Raw genomic sequence first — 20,122 nt, forward strand, 5'->3', positions numbered from 1 at the left:
AAAGTCTGGCAGTTCAAATTCACCAGCTGCTCCGTGGGAACCCAATGGGGCAATTCTAATCTGCTCTCTAGGGTTGCTATGGGGTGGACTTTGTTAAACAGCAATGGGTTTGAATTTGGTTTGGGGCCCAGTCTCAATGAATCCAGTAAGTGTTTTCTGTATGAGTTTGAAGCTCTGTTCCACACTTTTCCTCCTTTTGATCAGGATCTAGCTGTTGGGTTCACCTTGATCAAATTTCTCAGTAATGGTAGCCGTAAACCATCCATGTTTCCTTGCCTTTTCCAGTTTCTAGAGGCAATCCACATTCATTGGCTTGTGGCCCCTTCCTCATCTTCAAAGCATGTCTCTGACTGTCCTGCCTCCCTCTTAAAAGCTTTTCGGTTTCTGACCTCCAGAACTCCCAGAAGATAAATGTGTGTTGCTTTCAGCCACCTAGTGCTTGGTGATTTGTTACAGCATCGACAGGAACTCATACTCCTCCCAGCCAAGTGTCTGGAAATGCATCAGTCTGCCCATCAGTGCTCTGAGTGAGTAGGCTCCTTGGCTTGTTAGATGTGTTGTGGCATGCGGCAGGTGTACGGGGTCCAGAGGAGGGTTCGGGGTTTGCTGGTTACAGCTCTGAAAGGTCTCTGCCTGGCCAGAGAGTTCAGATGATGGTGCCTCCTCCTTCTGCACTGTGGATGCTGTCACAGCCAGGCAGCCTGGGGGTGCCTGGCAGCCTTTAGTTCTAGACGTGGTCCTGCCTAGACATGGTCCTGCCACTGGTGTCTGTGACTCCCTTCGGTGGGACCTGCCTCCCTGGGAATTCTTGGAGAATTCCCAGAGGAGGAGCAGGAAATTTTGAAGATGCAGGGTGAATTCAGATCAAAAGTCCCCATAATGATGGAAAAATTGGGGAAGAGATACAGGTGATGGCTGATCACCATGATGAACATAGTTAATGTCACTGAAGTATACATGTGAACATCATCGAAATGGCAAATGTTGTTGTTATATTATATATATGCCACAATAAAAATAAAACCAAAGCCAAAATAGATTGTTGCCCCCCCCCTTTTGTTTGTCTTTGAGGATGGCTAGGTAAGGATTCGATGCCTGGAGCTATAGCAGCCATCTTGCACCCATGAGGTAGAAGGCAAGAGACTGCCAAAGAAGCTGACCCACAGCCTTGACACCATTTACCTGCTGGATAGGGAGGTCCTGGTGATAAGGACTCGGCCTGACCCACCTCTGTGTCCCCCTCATCATGTGACCCCAAACCCCCTGCCAGGGGCTGAAGAAGCAGTGTTGCTGATAAGAAACTGCCTCTTTTACAGCCCTCTTGGCATGGGCAGGCTACCAGCACCAGTTGTCCTCGAGTCAACCCAGACTCATGGTGCCCCTGTGTATGTCCGATAGAACTGTGCTCTATAGTGTCTTCAATGGTTGATTTTCCAGAAGTAGATCGCCAGGCTTTTCTTCCAATTCAGGTCTGGTGGGGATTTGAACTACCAACCTGGCAATTACCAGAGGAGCAAATTCACCGTTGGAACCACCCACTGGGTTTCAGGGCATCATAGGGACGTGAGGCCACTTAGAGAGGCCAGGGGGTCACTCGCAGGGATCATAACAGGGTCACGGGGATATAAAGCTTACAACAGCTCTGCCGAGCCAGGAGCCAAGATTCATTTCTCAAATATTTATTGATGCGCCTCCGGCTGTGAAGACAGCTCACAAGACTCTTGTCACTGAGGCCACCCAGTCAGGGGAAGATGCAGGGAAAACAAACAGCTCCATCCTTGAGTCCCCTGAACCTGGCTAGGGAGGGAGGTGTGGTCAGATCACCCAGGTCCTGAATGGGGCGGGGGGCGGGGCGGAGGCGCTAGGAACTGGATTTGGGAGCCAGTGGAAACACAGTCAGACCCGCCTGTGAGGTGGTGCAGTGAGGTTGGATCGAGGACCCAGAGCGCAGGTAGAGGACCAGGCTGGGTTGGGGTGGGGGAGCAAGTCTGAGCAGTGGTGGGTGGGTGGTGAAATTGATGGCGGTGGGCGTGGCTCCAGGGCACAGGGCGGAGTCAGCAACTGCGCCTTTTCTCACAGATCCAGTTATCCCTCAAACTGTCACATGGTGCATCGTTCCACAGCCCTGTGCGCAGCATCATGACGCAGTCTTCTTTCCCCCGCGAATCATTAGGCTCCCCCTGGTTCCAGTGGCTGTAGCGGTAGGGTGGGCGTGTTACTGATGTTGGGCCTGGGGTGCAGCTTTCCTGCCCAGGGTATACCCGTTTATTTCCTGGGTCTCATAGGCACCCCGCGAGTCTAACTTGAGCACAGCCCTGGGATATAACTTTCTTCAGCCGATTCCTGGGGTCTAGCCTGAGCACCCCTAAGGATCTAGCCTGAGCAAAGGAGCCCCCGGGATCTAGCCAAAGCATTCCCCTGGAGTTAGACCGGTCCCGCCTCGCCACGTCACGGGGAGCCCTTCCCTCACCTGAAGGTGATCTGGACGCCGTCCACCCACTGGTAGCCCTTGATCCTGCCCTCGCGTCGCAATGCCTTCAGGCCCAGCCAGTAGCCTAGCCCACGCGTGTTCCGACTCAGGAAGGTCTGGGCGGGAGGGGAGACTGGAGCCTGCTGAGTCGCCCTGCCCCTCCCCGCCCCTCCCCGCCCCTCCCCGCCCCGCTCGGCCTCGCCGGGACCCCGCTCCCACCCCCTCGGGCGAACAGCGACTTCCCTCAGCCACAGCGCACCTGCTCCTCTAGGCCGCCCACGATCACCAAGTGCGCGCCGCGGTCTGCGCAGCTCTTCTGCGCCTCTTGCCACGTGTCTCGCTGCGATGAGAAAAAGTAGCAGGAGCCCTCGAAGGGTATCCACGACGTGGGGCACGGCTCGCAGGAGTCTGCGGGAATGGGCGGGAGTCAAGAAAGGCCAGACCGCTCCCCCGCGGGGCAGACCAAGAGAATGGGGTGAGCTGGCCCCCCGGCCCAGGGGCTGTGCCAGAAAACTCGGGGCCGAGGTCAAAGGGATGGGCAGATCAGGGGACCCCGAGGCCCGGGTGCAGCGTCTAAGTGCCCCCCGCGGCGCTCACTGTTCCCAAGCTTGGCGGCCTCCAGCGCCCGGAGCAGCTCACTGCGGATGTCCTCACGGTCCCTGCCCGCCTGGGCTAAGTCCTTTGTCACTGTGAGGTCAGAAAAGTCGAGTTTATAGCTAGGGTTTGGGTCAGGGGCAGAGTCATGCCTGGGTAATGGGCAGGCTCCATTTCAGAGTCGACGTCAGGGTGGGCACCAGTGTCAAGAATGACATCGAGGTCAAGGACATTTAAAGCCGGGTAATTTTTTTTTTTTTTTTTAGGATCCAGTTGTGGCTGCGGAGAGGAGTCGTGGTCAAGGTCAGAGTCCAGACGTCAGGGTCAGGATGGAGGGCACGCTCAGGGTCAGGCTCACAAGATGGGGTTGGGCGGAGTCCCAGGGGGTGCGAATGTGAGTCAGGGTCAGGTCAAGGCCATGGTCAGGGATCTGAAGTCTTGGTCACCACCCAGGCTTACTGCGCTCCCGCAGCTCATTCAGAGCGCTCCCCTGCTCCATTAGCTTCTTCTGTGCCTCCCCGAGTTCGCCCCGCGTGGTCTGCAGCTGGTCCTGTGCCTCAGAGCCTGGGAAAGTAGTGGCAGAGAGGAGAGAGTGAGGCATCTGAGACCAGCTCGCACAGTCCACACATCCCGCTTCTACTCACCTCCTCCAATTCCGCCAGGGGCCCCACACCCTCAAACCACAAGCCTGGACCCCGCTGGCCAGCTCACAACAGGTCCTGCAGACTGCGACCTCCTCCTCCAGGACACCCAGTGCTGCCTTCTGCTTTGAGGCTGGAACACACACACACACACGCCAGGGTCATCAGCAGTGATTCAGGGGACAACCTTCCCACCCTGGGGCCAGACCCAGGGACCATAGGGTCCCCCACCCACACTTGCGCCACCTTTCCATACACACCATTTGTCCACAGCTGGTCCTGGTGGTCGTGTAATGCTTCACGCTCTGTGGAGGCTGTAGGGAGAGGTTGCTGCAGGTGCTGTCAGGGGACTCAGGAACCCTCCCCAGCCCAGGGGTGCAGGGACTCCAGTCTTGGGATGGCCAGAGGGGGAAGGCACCTATAGAGTGCACTCACACCTCAAGTGGAGAAAAAGGAGCAGGCAGATGTCTACAGAGGAACGTACACACCCATGCATGCACACACAGCACACATACATGCCCACGCGTGTGTGCACACAGCATGAGGATCTACACACTCTCACATGTACTCACAGTCATTCCCAGGCAGGGGTCTGGGACCCAGCAGGTGGGCCAGGGAGGGCTGTAGCCCCAGAAGGGCAAGACATAGCCTTCCCACATCCTGTAGTCACTTACCTTTGGACAATAAGATGCTCAGAACAAGGGCCCACAGGACTACCGTGACCACTAGTGCCAGGGCCACCAAGAGGGACTTCCACCCCCAGCATCTCCAGCACCCTACAGGAACACAGGTGGACTCCTGGGTTCCCCTGCACTAGGACCATCCTGGATTCCTGAGTCCCCCTGGAATGAGCCCTGGACACTTGGGTCCTTCCAGGAAATTGACGTTCAGAGCGGTTCAGTAATTTACCCACTATCACTTAGCCCCTAAGTAGCATAGTTAGGACTTGAACTCAGGTCCACATGGCTCTAGGGCCTGTGTTGGCTCTCCTGCACCCTCTACCTGGACTCCCTCTTGGCTCTTCCTCCCCCTCGCCCATCAAACCCCAGACCACTGCAGCAGAGAGGGACCCAGAGAGGGGTCAGGGAGGCAGCCCCATCCCCCATACCTCTGGGGAGTTCTTCAGGCTCACTGCTCCACTTGCTGTACCCTGAGTTGTCCATGGTAGTGCATGCAGCATGTGCGGGCACCCAGCCCTGGGCATAGATATAAATTAGCCCCCACCCCCACCCTGCTCCACCCACTTTCCCTTCCTTCCTTCCCATCTCCTCTGTCTCAATTCCTGGTACCAGGTTCCCGTGACCAATTGCACGGCTAGGCCCTTGCTGGTTTGGGCTGGATTTTGGGGGTGGGGGGACAGTTACAGCCTCCCTGGTCAGGTAGCTGGGGCTACATCCCCTAAGCTGGAGTTGGGGGCTTTGCTTTGGACCTTGGTCCTCATCTCTTTAAAGACTGGGCTGGTCTTCCCTTCAAAGGGGACATGTGGCACCCAGCCAAATTCTGGCCCCTACTGGTTCCACAGAAAGTCTCCTAGGGGTTGGCCCCAGACAAGTTCAGCTTTCTTTCTCAAACCTACCCCCTGCAGGTGCCCACTAGAGGCAGAGCCTGACCCTGACTTAATCTCATCCCTCTTGGCCCCAAGGGAGGAAACAGATGTTTGTTAGGAGGTGTTCAGCTAAACTACTGAGCTCTGGCAGTGGGCAGGGCGTGGAGTGGGGCACTCAGGCATGTGTGTAGCTTCTAGAAGCCTCAGTTTTCTCGTCTGTGGAAAGGGGGACAGTGACAGGGCCTCCCACACAGGGATGTTGTGAGAATGAAATGGTGTTATGCATGTCAAATCTCCCATCATCCCAGGCATGTAAGAAATACTAAATGTTCATTCATTTTTGCAAAAATATTTATTGAACACCTACTATGTGCCAGGCACAGATCTATGCACATTAATGAACAAAAGGAGCCAATTCTTTCCTTCTAGGAGCTGACGTGCTAGTGGAGGTGGGAGGAGACAGGCATTAAACAATGAACGTAATAAAAATGTAAACTGGGGGAAGACGGCGACATTGGCGCCATTGTTTAGGAAGCGCTGAGATTCTGCTTACGGTGATGGAAAATTTGACAGCGGAAGTTGGTGATGGTTGCACAACATGATTAATGTAATTGGTATCAGTAAATTGTACACGTGAAAAAGGTTAAAGTGACAAATGCTGTGTTATACATACATACATATATATAACATATAATAAAAAGAAAACTTTATAAACACAAAAAAATAACTTGTATAGCATAGTGAGTTCTCAATGAGGGAAGATATTGCCTTCCAAGGGACATTCGACAGTGTCTAGGGACATTTTTGTTATTTGGTTGTCACAACTGCTAGGGCAGATATAATAGCCATTTAGTGGATAGAGGCCAGGGATGGAGTTAAGCATCCTACAGTCCACAGGACAGCCCCCGCAGTACGGAATTGTCCCAAATATTGATAGTGCCAAGGGTGGGAGCACTAATCTAGCCCTGTATTCATTTCCCAGGGCTGCCGTAAGAAAGTGCCACAAAGACAGGGTAGCTTAAAACCACCGAAACGTACTGTCCTGCAGTTCTGGAGGTTAGAAGCCCAATGTTATCTGGTGGCAACCCCAGGCTCTGCTTGGTGTGACTAGAATTGGTCAATAAACGAGAGTCTGAGGTGGGAGAGCAGGAAAGGCACCTTTATTTCGTTGTGCAAGGAAAAGGAGTCAGTTGGAGCTGATGCTGCCAAGACTGCTCTTGTGGGTGAAGGGAAAAGTTATTTTAAGGCATTTACTTCTTAATCATAATATACAGGTGCAATGGGGTTTACATATAACTTCCAAGCAAGAAGGATTTTAAGGCAAAGCTATGGAGGAGGAAACCAAGCAAAGGAAAAAGGATTTTAATGCAACACTATGGAGGAGGAAGTCAAGCAAAGAAAAACAGTATTTTGATGCAAAACTGTTTGAAGTTCTGTCTTATTCCCTCCATTTCTTTTTTGAACGTTGGTCATTCAGGGGCAGTGTTCATTGTGAACTATATTCTGCTTGGAATTATTTGGCATATTCTCAGGGAGAGGCAAATATTGGACCTAGGCCTTTCTGTGTGGTTTAAAGTTAGGAAAGGTGTGTGTCACCATACATATTCAAACTGTATGCTAAACAAATAATCTGAGAAGCTGGGCTATATGAAGAATGGGGCATCAGGATTGGAGGAAGACTCATTAACAACCTGCGTTATGCAGATGACACAACCTTGCTTGCTGAAAATGAAGAGGACTTAAAGCGCTTATCGATGAAGATCAAAGACCACAGCCCTTCAGTATGGATTACACCTCAACATAAAGAAAACAAAAATTCTCACCATTGAACCAATAAGCAACATCGTGATAAATGGAAAAAAGACTGAGATTGTCGAGGATTTCATTTTACTTAGATCCGCAATCAACACCCATGAAAGCAGCAGTCGAGAAATCAAAAGATGCACTACATTGGGCAGATCAGCTGCAAGAGATCTATTTAAAGTGCTCAAAAGCAAGGATGTCACCTTGAAGACTAAGGTGCACCTGACCCAAGCCATGGTGTTTTCAATCACCTCAGATGCATGCGAAAGCTGGACAATGAATAAGGAAGACGGAAAAAGAACTGATGCCTTCGAACTGTGGTGTTGGCAAAGAATGTTGAATACACCATTGATTGCCAAAAGAACCAACAAATTTGTCTTGGAAGAAGTGCAACCAGAATGCTCCTTGGAAGCATCCTTTGGAGGTGTGGTCAGGAGGGATCAGTCCCTGGAGAAGGGCACCATGCTTGGTAAAGCACAGGGTCAGTGAAAAAGAGGAAGACCCTCGACAAGGTGGAGTGACGCAGTGGCTGCAGCGATGGGCTGAAGCATAGCAGCAATTGTGGGGATGACGCAGGACCTGGCAGTGTTTGTCTGTTGTGCACAGAGTCGCTATGAGTCAGAACTGACTGGATGGCACCTAACAACACCAGCAGGCCTTTCATTGTGGCTACCGACCTCTTGTTGGTTTACGACTATTTACTAAATATTAAAAGAAAAAGATAAGAGTGGTTTTATGCCGTGTTTATGAATGTTTCCCTAAAATATATATTTTAAGGTTATCCTAGCTATTGTCTTTATACCTCAGGGCCCGGTTGATGTGTCTTAATGAACCCTTGTGAGTCCAGCTCCAGCTGGGTCACATTCTCTGTGCTCAAGGACAGGAAATAATGTCTTCAATATTATCTCCAAATCATTCTTTTCTTTTGATTGGAGATTGGAGATAACACATTGATGATTAATACCTGGACTTAGTTGAGCCCCTAGATGGTGGCCATGGCAGGCTCTCTAAACTCACAGTGCTGTTTTCCACTGGATACCATCTGGTTCTTCACCGGGGTCTTAAGAGCAACATTCCCATCGATCGCATTGCCAAGGTGAGCAGACTCGATGTATATCAACATTTTAGCCTGAGGCTTTTTTCAGTGTATGAGACAATAGAAGATAAGTTTTATTATGCCTAATGCTGTCACAACACAGACTAGAATATTATGATTTCTTGCAATAGTGCAACCTAGGGCATATTTGCTATTCTTTATCAGCACCACAATTCGAACTGCATGTTCTAGCACTTCATAGGAATAGGCTTTGCAGGTTCCTCACCTGGGCCTCTTGTGGTGCTTGAGAAACACTTGTGAATAAGAAAGTGATTGCGTGGCTGAAACTTCCCCTTGTTTTCTGGAAACTTTTTCCCCCACCCCTAGCTCCCACTCCTCACCCCTCCTGTCCAGCTCATGGTCCCCCTCCTTCCAGTTTCCCTTTGGCTAAACTACTCCTTTGTTTGCTGAAGCCCCAGGCCTCTTCCACCCACCTTCACCTCCAGGAGCCCTGTCCACTGTGGTGTAGTCACCAACCCTTCTACTTGCCTCAGTTTGCAGGCTCCCTGGGGACGTAATTCCAAAGAGCAGAGACCCTCCGGCCTCTGCTTTCTAGCCCTTTCATCCCGTGAAAACACACGTTATCAGCAGAACACCACCTGCTTCATGTCTTCCCCATGATCTGCTTCAACTTGCAGATTCACTTCCTCCTCTCATGCTCTTATCCAAGATAAGCTCCTCCACTGGGTTCTGTTGTTGTTGTTAGCTGCTGTCCAGTCTACCCCCAACACATGGTGACCCCGTGCACTACAGGAACTGACCCATTTTCATTGGCTGACTTTCAGAAGTAGATCTCCAGGCCTTTCTTCCTAGTCCATCTGAGTCTGGAAGCTCTGCTGAAACCAGTTCAGCATTAAAGCAACTCACAAGTCCCCAGTGACTGACAGCTGGTGGCTGTGCATGAGGTGCGTCAGCTGGGAATGGAACCTGGGCTTCCTGTATGGAAGACAAGAATTCTACCACTGAACCACGACTATCCCCTCACTTTTGTTCTTTGTTGTTGTTGTTAGGTGCCGTTGAGTCAATTTCAACTTATAGCAACCCCTTATGACAGAGTAGAACCGCCCCATGGTATTTTCTAAGCTGTAATCTTTATGGGAGCAGACTGCCAGGTTTTTCTTCTGTGGAGCCGCTAGGTGGGTTTGAATGGATAACCTTTTGGTTAGCAGCTGAGTGCTTAACTGTTGCTCCACCCGGGCTCCTTCACCTGGATTCTGTTGTTGTTAGGTGCCGTCGAGTCAGTTCCAACTCACAGCAGCCCTATGTACAACCGAACGAAACACTACCCGGTCCTGCGCCATCCTCGCAATCATTATGCTTGAGCCCATTGTTGCAACCACTGTGTCAATTCATCTTGTTGAGGGTCTTCCTCTTTTTCACTGACCCTCTGCCTGCAGTAGTTAAAGCAATTGACAGCTAACCTAAAGGCTGGCAGTTCAAAACCACCAGTGCCAGTCTGCTCCCGTAGAGATTTGTAGCCTCAGAAAACCTATGGGGTCAATAGGAGTCCGGAATCAACCCAATGGCAGTGGGTTGGTGTTTGGACTTTACCAATCATGATGTCCTTCTCCAGGGACTGGTCCCTCCTGATAATATGTCCAAAGTATGTGAGAATAGAACTTTTGAAAAATCTCCTGTGTCAAAAATTCCCTCCATGAGCAACCAAACCCCCCTATATTGCTGGAGGAAGGGTAAAATGGAACAACCACTTTGGAAAACCGTTGGGCAGATTCTTCTGAAGTGAAACATTCACTTACAATGCAACCTACTCCTAGATATTTACCCAAGAGCAGTAAAAATTTATGCTCATACGAAGGTTTGTACAAGAATATTCATAGCAGCTTTATTTATAATAATTCATGCTGGAAATAACACAAGCATACATTAACAGGTGAGTGGATAAAGAAATTGTCGTGTAAATATATCATGCAATACTCCTCAGCAATGAAAAGGAATATACAGAACAACGTGGGTGGACCTCGAAAACGAAAGAACCCAGTCACAAAAGACTGCATGCTGTTTGTGATGGTTAATGTTATGTGTCAACTTGGTGAGGCTATGGTTCCCAGTTGTTTGGCCAAACACTAGTCTAGTTGCTGTCATGGAGTAGTTACAGATGAATAAATCAGTTGGCTTTGAGTAGGGCAAAATGTAACAGTAACATAACATAAAGTAATGGGATCTAACAGTGGTGAAATGAGTTCCTTTATGTGGCCTTTCGCCTTAATTCTTTGGGAAAACAGTTTGAGAGATTTTCCCCCTAAGCCCTGAGGAGTTACATTTGCCCTAGTTTTCTACCCCAGAGGGTTTGTTACTTTTGTCCAGGTTGATTAACATTTCCTGGGTAAGCTGTGAACAACTTGTGGTTTGATACTCTTTGTCTGTTCCTGGGCAGCAGCCTGCCTTGTGCTTTTATGCACCTTGCTGGGATTGGTCAACAGACTATGCAGATGAGGTGACTATAGCCTACTATGCAAATGAAGTGTCTATGGCCTACTGAGAGGGGATTGGTCAGTTTATGGCCATGCCTTGAAATTGACAAGGCGTTGTGAATACATGCAACCAACCTCACAGAAGTTTTCTAGACAGGAAGAAGCAGGAAGAAGCAGAAGGAAGAAAGAAGAAGCAGAGAGAGAAAGGAAGCAAGGGATCTCCTAAAAGAGCTGTAATGTGGTTCAAGGGCTGTAACACTGAAGACAGGGAGAGGCCCAGAACGGGCTCAGTGGCAGAGTTGGTGGTGACAGATGGCAGGACCCAGAAAAGCCTGTCCTCAGGGGACTGAAAGGAGGCCTGCATGGCGGAGAGGAGCTGATAGAGCTGTCCTGCACTGAAGAAGGGAGATGTCGCCTACATGCTTCCTGATCTTGATCCCTAGTTGTTCCCTGTTCCTTAATAAACCACTTAACTGTAAGTATGGTCTGTGAGTTCTGTGTGGCCATTGCAAGAGATTATCGAGCCCAGCAGAGAAGTGCCATAGGAGGGACGACTGGTGTCAGGATCGGTAAAAAAGTTGAAGAGTGGAGGTATGTCTGACCTCTACCTTGTGGGAATCAGCTTTGAGCTGATGAAGATTCTCATTAACCCCCTGAAGTTAGGCAGGTTCTGACGCTACTACTACTGCTCCCACTGTTTTATAGCAATGTAATAGAATTGCCTTACATGTAATGTAATTACTCTCCATAGTGTAATCTAATGTAATGTATGCAGTTACCGCAAATCTAATGTCATGTAATCACCTTCCATAATGTAAGCTAATGACATCTAATCAATCAGTTGAAAAAGGAGTTTCCTAGGATATGTTCTGTCTTTAGACTATATATAAATATTTTGGCGGAAGCCTGTCTGTCTCTCTCTCACACACACATACACAGAGGGGTAGAGGGAGGTGGTTTAGCCTTCAGGCTTGTGAGGATTGTCTACAAGCCAAAGAACCAAGGTACACCCAGCACTGCTGAAAGGAAAGGAATCGACAGGGCCAAGACCCTGATTTAGATTTTTAGTTCCTAGAACCGTGAGAAAAAAAAAATCCAGTCTTTAAAGGTATCTGCTAGTCGTATTTGTGTTAAGCAGCACTAGGTAACAAAGACACTGTGTGAATGAATTGTATGAAATTCTAGAAAAGATAAGTCTAGATAGTGATAGAAAGTAGATCAGCGGTGGCATGGGGCAGGGATGCAGATGAGAATTGACTGGGAAGGGACGGGAATAAATTTTCTGGGGTGATGGAAATGTTCTATATCTTGAAAGTAATCATGGCTACACAGCTCTATACATTTGTCAAAACTCATTGAATCGTATGCTTGAAATGGTTGCATTTTGTCTAAATTATACCCCAATAAAGTTGATGAAGGAGAAGGACAAAGAGGAGAAGAGAAGGAGGAGGAATGGAATGAGGAAAAGTGGAAGAAGAATTAGAATTATACCTGAGACAACAAGCGCAAACCAGGAGAGCTTGAGGCAAACAGAGACATCAGGCCACCCTAGATAAGGTAACTACCGCCCATCTGTCATTACGGTGGCTTGCATGTTGCTGTGATGTTGGAAGCTAAGCCACTGCAGTTTCAACTACCAGCAGGTTCACTCATGCTAAACAGGTTTTAGAGGAGCTTTCAAACTAAAACAGACTAGGAAGAAAGGCCTGGTGATGTACTTCCAAAAATGAGCCAATGAAAACCTTATGGATCACAACAGAACATTATCCAACTCGATTGCATTGGACATGTCATCAGGAGGGATCAATCCCTGAAGGAGGACATTATGTTTGGGGAAGTAGAGGGCTAGCAATGGTGAGGGAGACTTTCAATGAGATGGATTGGCACAACAATGGACTTGATCATGCCAGCGACCTTGAGGATGAAAGAGGACCAGGTGATGTTTAGTTCTCTTGTACATAAGGTCACCGTAAGTTGGGATTGACTTGATGGCAACTGGTTACCTGGTAAATAAGGCAACTGACGTGTATGTATTGTTAGGTGATGAGGGGGTTAGGGTTATATCTCAAGTGATGACTGCATGTTATGGGTGAGTTAGAAGTTTATCATAAGTGTTTCCAGTGGTTTTTGCTGAATCATGGTTGCTTGCTTTTATTGGGGTATACAGACACTTACAAACGTGTCACAGCGTGTTACAGGATTGTCATAGGTGGTTGCCAGTGTGTTACAGGTTGTTACTGTTGAGTTATGGGTAATCCATATGTTATACCTCGTATTCATTTTGTCGTGCTCCTATAATAAATGACTTCAAACTTAGTGGCTTAAAACAACACAAAATTATTATCTTACAGTCCCGGAGATGTTTACCAGAAAGATATTTCATTGACTATGCAAAGGCATTCGACTGTGTGGATCATAACAAATTATGGATAACACTGCAAAGAATGGGAATTCCAGAACATTTAATTGTGCACATGAGGGACCGGTACCTAAATCAAGGGGCAGTTGTTCAAACAAAGTAAGACGGTACTGCGTGGTTTAAAGTCAGGAAAGGTGTGCATGAGGGTTGTATCCTTTCACCATACCTATTGAATCTGTATGCTGAGCAAATAATATGAGAAGCTGAACTGTATGAAGAAGAACAGGGCATCAGGATTGGAGAAAGACTCATTAATAACCTGTGATATGCGAACGACACAACCTTGCTTACTGAAAGTGAAGAGGACTTGAAGCACTTACTGATGAAGATCAAAGACCACAGCCTTCAGTATGGATTACTCCTCAACATAGAGAAAACAAAAATGTTCACAACTGGACCAATGAGCAACATCATGATAAACGGAGAAAAGATTGAAGTTGTCAAGTGTTTCATTTTACTTGGATCCACAATCAACAGCCATGGAAGCAGTAGTCAAGAAATCAAAAGATGCACTGTGTTGGGCAAATCAACTGCAAAAGACCTCCATAAAGTGTTGACAAGCAAATATGTCACTTGAAGACTAAGGTGCGCCTGACCCAAGCCATGGTATTTTCAATTGCCTCATATGCGTACAAAAGCTGGACAATGAATAAGGAAGACCCAAGAAAAATTGCTGCCTTTGAATTGTGGTGTTGGCGAAGAATATTGAATATACCATGGACTGCCAAAAGAACCAACAAATTTGTCCTGGAAGAAGTACAACCGGAATGCTCCTTAGAAGCAAGGATGGTGAGACTGCATCTTACATACTTTGGACATGTTAATCAGGAGGAATCAGTCCCTGGAGAAAGACATCATGCTTGGTAGAGTACAGGGTCAGCTAAGAAGAGGAAGACCCTCAATGTGATGGATTGACACAGTGGCTGCAACTATGGGCTGAAGCATAACAATGAGTGTGAAGATGCCCTTTCATTCTGTAGTACATAGAGTCAGCACGTAACAACGACAACAACAAGAGTTCTGGAGGGAAGAAGTCCGACATGAGTCTTACGGGACTGAACTCAAGGTGTTGGCAGGGCTACGTTCCTTCTGAGGGTTCTAGGGGACAATCTGTTCCCTTGCCTTTAAAAAATATATACACTTTTTATTTTTGGTGGCAATCTACACAATGAAACATACATCCATTCACAATTTCTACATGAGCAACTCAATAGCGTTGGTTACATGCTTCACATTGTGTCACCATTGTCACTAACTCTACTCATATTGTTCCAGCATCGTTAGTTTAGGCTCTCTGCCCCTGAAAGTCCTCATCTGTGCCTCAGATTAACTTGTCAGTTTACACTTACACAGATAATTGTTTATAAGAGCGCTGTGCTTGAGGCAAACATCCTTTACTAATTGGGCCAAACTGTTGTTGACTTTAACAATGAGTTTATGCCATAGTTTTGGTTCAAGGTTTGAAGATTATTTCCGAGCATTAGATTTGGAAGTTCTCCCGGTGTCAACCTCCAAATCTCCCAGTCTCAAGTGAGCCCTGGTGGTGCAGTGGTCAAGTGATATGGCTGCTAACCAAAAGTCTGGCAGTTCAAATTCACCAGCTGCTCCGTGGGAACCCAATGGGGCAATTCTAATCTGCTCTCTAGGGTTGCTATGGGGTGGACTTTGTTAAACAGCAATGGGTTTGAATTTGGTTTGGGGCCCAGTCTCAATGAATCCAGTAAGTCTGTTTTCTGTATGAGTTTGAAGCTCTGTTCCACACTTTTCCTCGTTTTGATCAGGATCTAGCTGTTGGGTTCACCTTGATCAAATTTCTCAGTAATGGTAGCCGTAAACCATCCATGTTTCCTTGCCTTTTCCAGTTTCTAGAGGCAATCCACATTCATTGGCTTGCGGCCCCTTCCTCATCTTCAAAGCATGTCTCTGACCCTCCTGCCTCCCTCTTAAAAGCTTTTCGGTTTCTGACCTCCAGAATTGCCAGAGGATAAATGTGTATTGCTTTCAGCCACCCAGTGCTTGGTGATTTGTTACAGCATCGACAGGAACTCATACTCCTCCCAGCCAAGTGTCTGGAAATGCATCAGTCTGCCCATCAGTGCTCTGAGTGAGTAGGCTCCTTGGCTTGTTAGATGTGTTGTGGCATGCGGCAGGTGTACGGGGTCCAGAGGAGGGTTCGGGGTTTGCTGGTTACAGCTCTGAAAGGTCTCTGCCTGGCCAGAGAGTTCAGATGATGGTGCCTCCTCCTTCTGCACTGTGGATGCTGTCACAGCCAGGCAGCCTGGGGGCACCCGGCAGCCTTTAGTTCTAGACGTGCTCCTGCCTAGACGCGGTTCTGCCACTGGTCTGTGACTCCCTTCGGTGGGACCTGCCTCCCTGGGAATTCTTGGAGAATTCCCAGAGGGGGAGCAGGAAATTTTGGGAATGCAGGGTGAATTCAGATCAAAAGTCCCCATAATGATGGAAAAATTGGGGAAGAGATACAGGTGATGGCTGATCACCATGATGAACATAGTTAATGTCACTGAACTATACATGTGAACATCATCGAAATGGCAAATGTTGTTGTTATATTATATATTTGCCACAATAAAAATAAAACCAAAGCCAAAATAGATTGTTGCCCCCCCCTTTTGTTTGTCTTTGAGGATGGCTAGGTAAGGATTCGATGCCTGGAGCTATAGCAGCCATCTTGCACCCATGAGGTAGAAGGCAAGAGACTGCCAAAGAAGCTGACCCACAGCCTTGACACCATTTACCTGCTGGATAGGGAGGTCCTGGTGATAAGGACTCGGCCTGACCCACCTCTGTGTCCCCCTCATCATGTGACCCCAAACCCCCTGCCAGGGGCTGAAGAAGCAGTGTTGCTGATAAGAAACTGCCTCTTTTACAGCCCTCTTGGCATGGGCAGGCTACCAGCACCAGTTGTCCTCGAGTCAACCCAGACTCATGGTGCCCCTGTGTATGTCCGATAGAACTGTGCTCTATAGTGTCTTCAATGGTTGATTTTCCAGAAGTAGATCGCCAGGCTTTTCTTCCAATTCAGGTCTGGTGGGGATTTGAACTACCAACCTGGCAATTACCAGAGGAGCAAATTCACCGTTGGAACCACCCACTGGGTTTCAGGGCATCATAGGGACGTGAGGCCACTTAGAGAGGCCAGGGGGTCACTCGCAGGGATCATAACAGGGTCACGGGGATATAAAGCTTACAACAGCTCTGCCGAGCCAGGAGCCAAGATTCATTTCTCAAATATTTATTGATGCGCCTCCGGCTGTGAAGACAGCTCACAAGACTCTTGTCACTGAGGCCACCCAGTCAGGGGAAGATGCAGGGAAAACAAACAGCTCCATCCTTGAGTCCCCTGAACCTGGCTAGGGAGGGAGGTGTGGTCAGATCACCCAGGTCCTGAATGGGGCGGGGGGCGGGGCGGAGGCGCTAGGAACTGGATTTGGGAGCCAGTGGAAACACAGTCAGACCCGCCTGTGAGGTGGTGCAGTGAGGTTGGATCGAGGACCCAGAGCGCAGGTAGAGGACCAGGCTGGGTTGGGGTGGGGGAGCAAGTCTGAGCAGTGGTGGGTGGGTGGTGAAATTGATGGCGGTGGGCGTGGCTCCAGGGCACAGGGCGGAGTCAGCAACTGCGCCTTTTCTCACAGATCCAGTTATCCCTCAAACTGTCACATGGTGCATCGTTCCACAGCCCTGTGCGCAGCATCATGACGCAGTCTTCTTTCCCCCGCGAATCATTAGGCTCCCCCTGGTTCCAGTGGCTGTAGCGGTAGGGTGGGCGTGTTACTGATGTTGGGCCTGGGGTGCAGCTTTCCTGCCCAGGGTATACCCGTTTATTTCCTGGGTCTCATAGGCACCCCGCGAGTCTAACTTGAGCACAGCCCTGGGATATAACTTTCTTCAGCCGATTCCTGGGGTCTAGCCTGAGCACCCCTAAGGATCTAGCCTGAGCAAAGGAGCCCCCGGGATCTAGCCAAAGCATTCCCCTGGAGTTAGACCGGTCCCGCCTCGCCACGTCACGGGGAGCCCTTCCCTCACCTGAAGGTGATCTGGACGCCGTCCACCCACTGGTAGCCCTTGATCCTGCCCTCGCGTCGCAATGCCTTCAGGCCCAGCCAGTAGCCTAGCCCACGCGTGTTCCGACTCAGGAAGGTCTGGGCGGGAGGGGAGACTGGAGCCTGCTGAGTCGCCCTGCCCCTCCCCGCCCCTCCCCGCCCCTCCCCGCCCCGCTCGGCCTCGCCGGGACCCCGCTCCCACCCCCTCGGGCGAACAGCGACTTCCCTCAGCCACAGCGCACCTGCTCCTCTAGGCCGCCCACGATCACCAAGTGCGCGCCGCGGTCTGCGCAGCTCTTCTGCGCCTCTTGCCACGTGTCTCGCTGCGATGAGAAAAAGTAGCAGGAGCCCTCGAAGGGTATCCACGACGTGGGGCACGGCTCGCAGGAGTCTGCGGGAATGGGCGGGAGTCAAGAAAGGCCAGACCGCTCCCCCGCGGGGCAGACCAAGAGAATGGGGTGAGCTGGCCCCCCGGCCCAGGGGCTGTGCCAGAAAACTCGGGGCCGAGGTCAAAGGGATGGGCAGATCAGGGGACCCCGAGGCCCGGGTGCAGCGTCTAAGTGCCCCCCGCGGCGCTCACTGTTCCCAAGCTTGGCGGCCTCCAGCGCCCGGAGCAGCTCACTGCGGATGTCCTCACGGTCCCTGCCCGCCTGGGCTAAGTCCTTTGTCACTGTGAGGTCAGAAAAGTCGAGTTTATAGCTAGGGTTTGGGTCAGGGGCAGAGTCATGCCTGGGTAATGGGCAGGCTCCATTTCAGAGTCGACGTCAGGGTGGGCACCAGTGTCAAGAATGACATCGAGGTCAAGGACATTTAAAGCCGGGTAATTTTTTTTTTTTTTTTTAGGATCCAGTTGTGGCTGCGGAGAGGAGTCGTGGTCAAGGTCAGAGTCCAGACGTCAGGGTCAGGATGGAGGGCACGCTCAGGGTCAGGCTCACAAGATGGGGTTGGGCGGAGTCCCAGGGGGTGCGAATGTGAGTCAGGGTCAGGTCAAGGCCATGGTCAGGGATCTGAAGTCTTGGTCACCACCCAGGCTTACTGCGCTCCCGCAGCTCATTCAGAGCGCTCCCCTGCTCCATTAGCTTCTTCTGTGCCTCCCCGAGTTCGCCCCGCGTGGTCTGCAGCTGGTCCTGTGCCTCAGAGCCTGGGAAAGTAGTGGCAGAGAGGAGAGAGTGAGGCATCTGAGACCAGCTCGCACAGTCCACACATCCCGCTTCTACTCACCTCCTCCAATTCCGCCAGGGGCCCCACACCCTCAAACCACAAGCCTGGACCCCGCTGGCCAGCTCACAACAGGTCCTGCAGACTGCGACCTCCTCCTCCAGGACACCCAGTGCTGCCTTCTGCTTTGAGGCTGGAACACACACACACACACGCCAGGGTCATCAGCAGTGATTCAGGGGACAACCTTCCCACCCTGGGGCCAGACCCAGGGACCATAGGGTCCCCCACCCACACTTGCGCCACCTTTCCATACACACCATTTGTCCACAGCTGGTCCTGGTGGTCGTGTAATGCTTCACGCTCTGTGGAGGCTGTAGGGAGAGGTTGCTGCAGGTGCTGTCAGGGGACTCAGGAACCCTCCCCAGCCCAGGGGTGCAGGGACTCCAGTCTTGGGATGGCCAGAGGGGGAAGGCACCTATAGAGTGCACTCACACCTCAAGTGGAGAAAAAGGAGCAGGCAGATGTCTACAGAGGAACGTACACACCCATGCATGCACACACAGCACACATACATGCCCACGCGTGTGTGCACACAGCATGAGGATCTACACACTCTCACATGTACTCACAGTCATTCCCAGGCAGGGGTCTGGGACCCAGCAGGTGGGCCAGGGAGGGCTGTAGCCCCAGAAGGGCAAGACATAGCCTTCCCACATCCTGTAGTCACTTACCTTTGGACAATAAGATGCTCAGAACAAGGGCCCACAGGACTACCGTGACCACTAGTGCCAGGGCCACCAAGAGGGACTTCCACCCCCAGCATCTCCAGCACCCTACAGGAACACAGGTGGACTCCTGGGTTCCCCTGCACTAGGACCATCCTGGATTCCTGAGTCCCCCTGGAATGAGCCCTGGACACTTGGGTCCTTCCAGGAAATTGACGTTCAGAGCGGTTCAGTAATTTACCCACTATCACTTAGCCCCTAAGTAGCATAGTTAGGACTTGAACTCAGGTCCACATGGCTCTAGGGCCTGTGTTGGCTCTCCTGCACCCTCTACCTGGACTCCCTCTTGGCTCTTCCTCCCCCTCGCCCATCAAACCCCAGACCACTGCAGCAGAGAGGGACCCAGAGAGGGGTCAGGGAGGCAGCCCCATCCCCCATACCTCTGGGGAGTTCTTCAGGCTCACTGCTCCACTTGCTGTACCCTGAGTTGTCCATGGTAGTGCATGCAGCATGTGCGGGCACCCAGCCCTGGGCATAGATATAAATTAGCCCCCACCCCCACCCTGCTCCACCCACTTTCCCTTCCTTCCTTCCCATCTCCTCTGTCTCAATTCCTGGTACCAGGTTCCCGTGACCAATTGCACGGCTAGGCCCTTGCTGGTTTGGGCTGGATTTTGGGGGTGGGGGGACAGTTACAGCCTCCCTGGTCAGGTAGCTGGGGCTACATCCCCTAAGCTGGAGTTGGGGGCTTTGCTTTGGACCTTGGTCCTCATCTCTTTAAAGACTGGGCTGGTCTTCCCTTCAAAGGGGACATGTGGCACCCAGCCAAATTCTGGCCCCTACTGGTTCCACAGAAAGTCTCCTAGGGGTTGGCCCCAGACAAGTTCAGCTTTCTTTCTCAAACCTACCCCCTGCAGGTGCCCACTAGAGGCAGAGCCTGACCCTGACTTAATCTCATCCCTCTTGGCCCCAAGGGAGGAAACAGATGTTTGTTAGGAGGTGTTCAGCTAAACTACTGAGCTCTGGCAGTGGGCAGGGCGTGGAGTGGGGCACTCAGGCATGTGTGTAGCTTCTAGAAGCCTCAGTTTTCTCGTCTGTGGAAAGGGGGACAGTGACAGGGCCTCCCACACAGGGATGTTGTGAGAATGAAATGGTGTTATGCATGTCAAATCTC

General features: G+C 50.5%; 2 protein-coding genes across 7 annotated transcripts in view; both read right to left on the reverse strand.

Annotated features, from left to right (window-relative positions):
• Positions 1-1,669: 1,669 nt before the first annotated feature.
• The window catches only part of LOC126072044 (C-type lectin domain family 4 member G-like), a 74,734-nt gene continuing 56,281 nt past the window's right edge, over positions 1,670-20,122 (reverse strand). The window contains exon 10 of one of the 2 annotated variants that reach the window (XR_007516452.1): positions 1,670-1,793. The gene's annotated coding sequence lies outside the window, so the exon portion shown is untranslated. Of the gene's footprint in view, positions 1,794-16,244; positions 16,369-20,122 lie in introns of those variants that run through there. The other variant, XR_007516451.1, reaches the window with a different exon arrangement.
• LOC126072043 (C-type lectin domain family 4 member G-like) lies at positions 1,793-19,466 on the reverse strand. Of its 5 annotated transcripts, none has more exons than XM_049876686.1 (9): positions 19,389-19,466; positions 4,380-4,481; positions 3,966-4,019; positions 3,776-3,838; positions 3,524-3,628; positions 3,068-3,157; positions 2,730-2,878; positions 2,471-2,586; positions 1,793-2,193 (listed from the first exon to the last, which is right to left on the reverse strand). In XM_049876686.1, exons 1-9 carry the CDS (start codon positions 19,441-19,443, stop codon positions 2,055-2,057), a joined length of 873 nt encoding a protein of 290 aa, XP_049732643.1. In that variant the 5' UTR covers positions 19,444-19,466; the 3' UTR covers positions 1,793-2,054. The 5 variants fall into 5 exon arrangements, with proteins under 5 accessions (XP_049732643.1, XP_049732642.1, XP_049732645.1 ...); XM_049876685.1 differs by lacking the exon at positions 19,389-19,466 and adding an exon at positions 4,814-4,891; XM_049876684.1 differs by lacking the exons at positions 1,793-2,193; positions 2,471-2,586; positions 2,730-2,878; ... (3 more) ...; positions 3,966-4,019; positions 4,380-4,481 and adding exons at positions 16,333-16,768; positions 17,046-17,161; positions 17,305-17,453; ... (3 more) ...; positions 18,541-18,594; positions 18,955-19,056.

The sequence above is a fragment of the Elephas maximus genome, chromosome 3 (assembly GCF_024166365.1).
Source record: "Elephas maximus indicus isolate mEleMax1 chromosome 3, mEleMax1 primary haplotype, whole genome shotgun sequence".
Taxonomy (NCBI): Eukaryota; Metazoa; Chordata; class Mammalia; order Proboscidea; family Elephantidae; genus Elephas; species Elephas maximus.

Coding starts and splice junctions, on each gene's coding strand:
- LOC126072043 (XM_049876686.1), bottom strand. CDS start 19,443: ATGGACAACTCAGGGTACAGCAAGTGGAGCAGTGAGCCTGAAGAACTC. Junction 3,158..3,523: donor GAATGAGCTGCGGGAGCGCA/GTAAGCCTGGGT, acceptor CTGACCTCACAG/TGACAAAGGACTTAGCCCAG. Junction 2,194..2,470: donor GGCGTCCAGATCACCTTCAG/GTGAGGGAAGGG, acceptor CTACCGCTACAG/CCACTGGAACCAGGGGGAGC.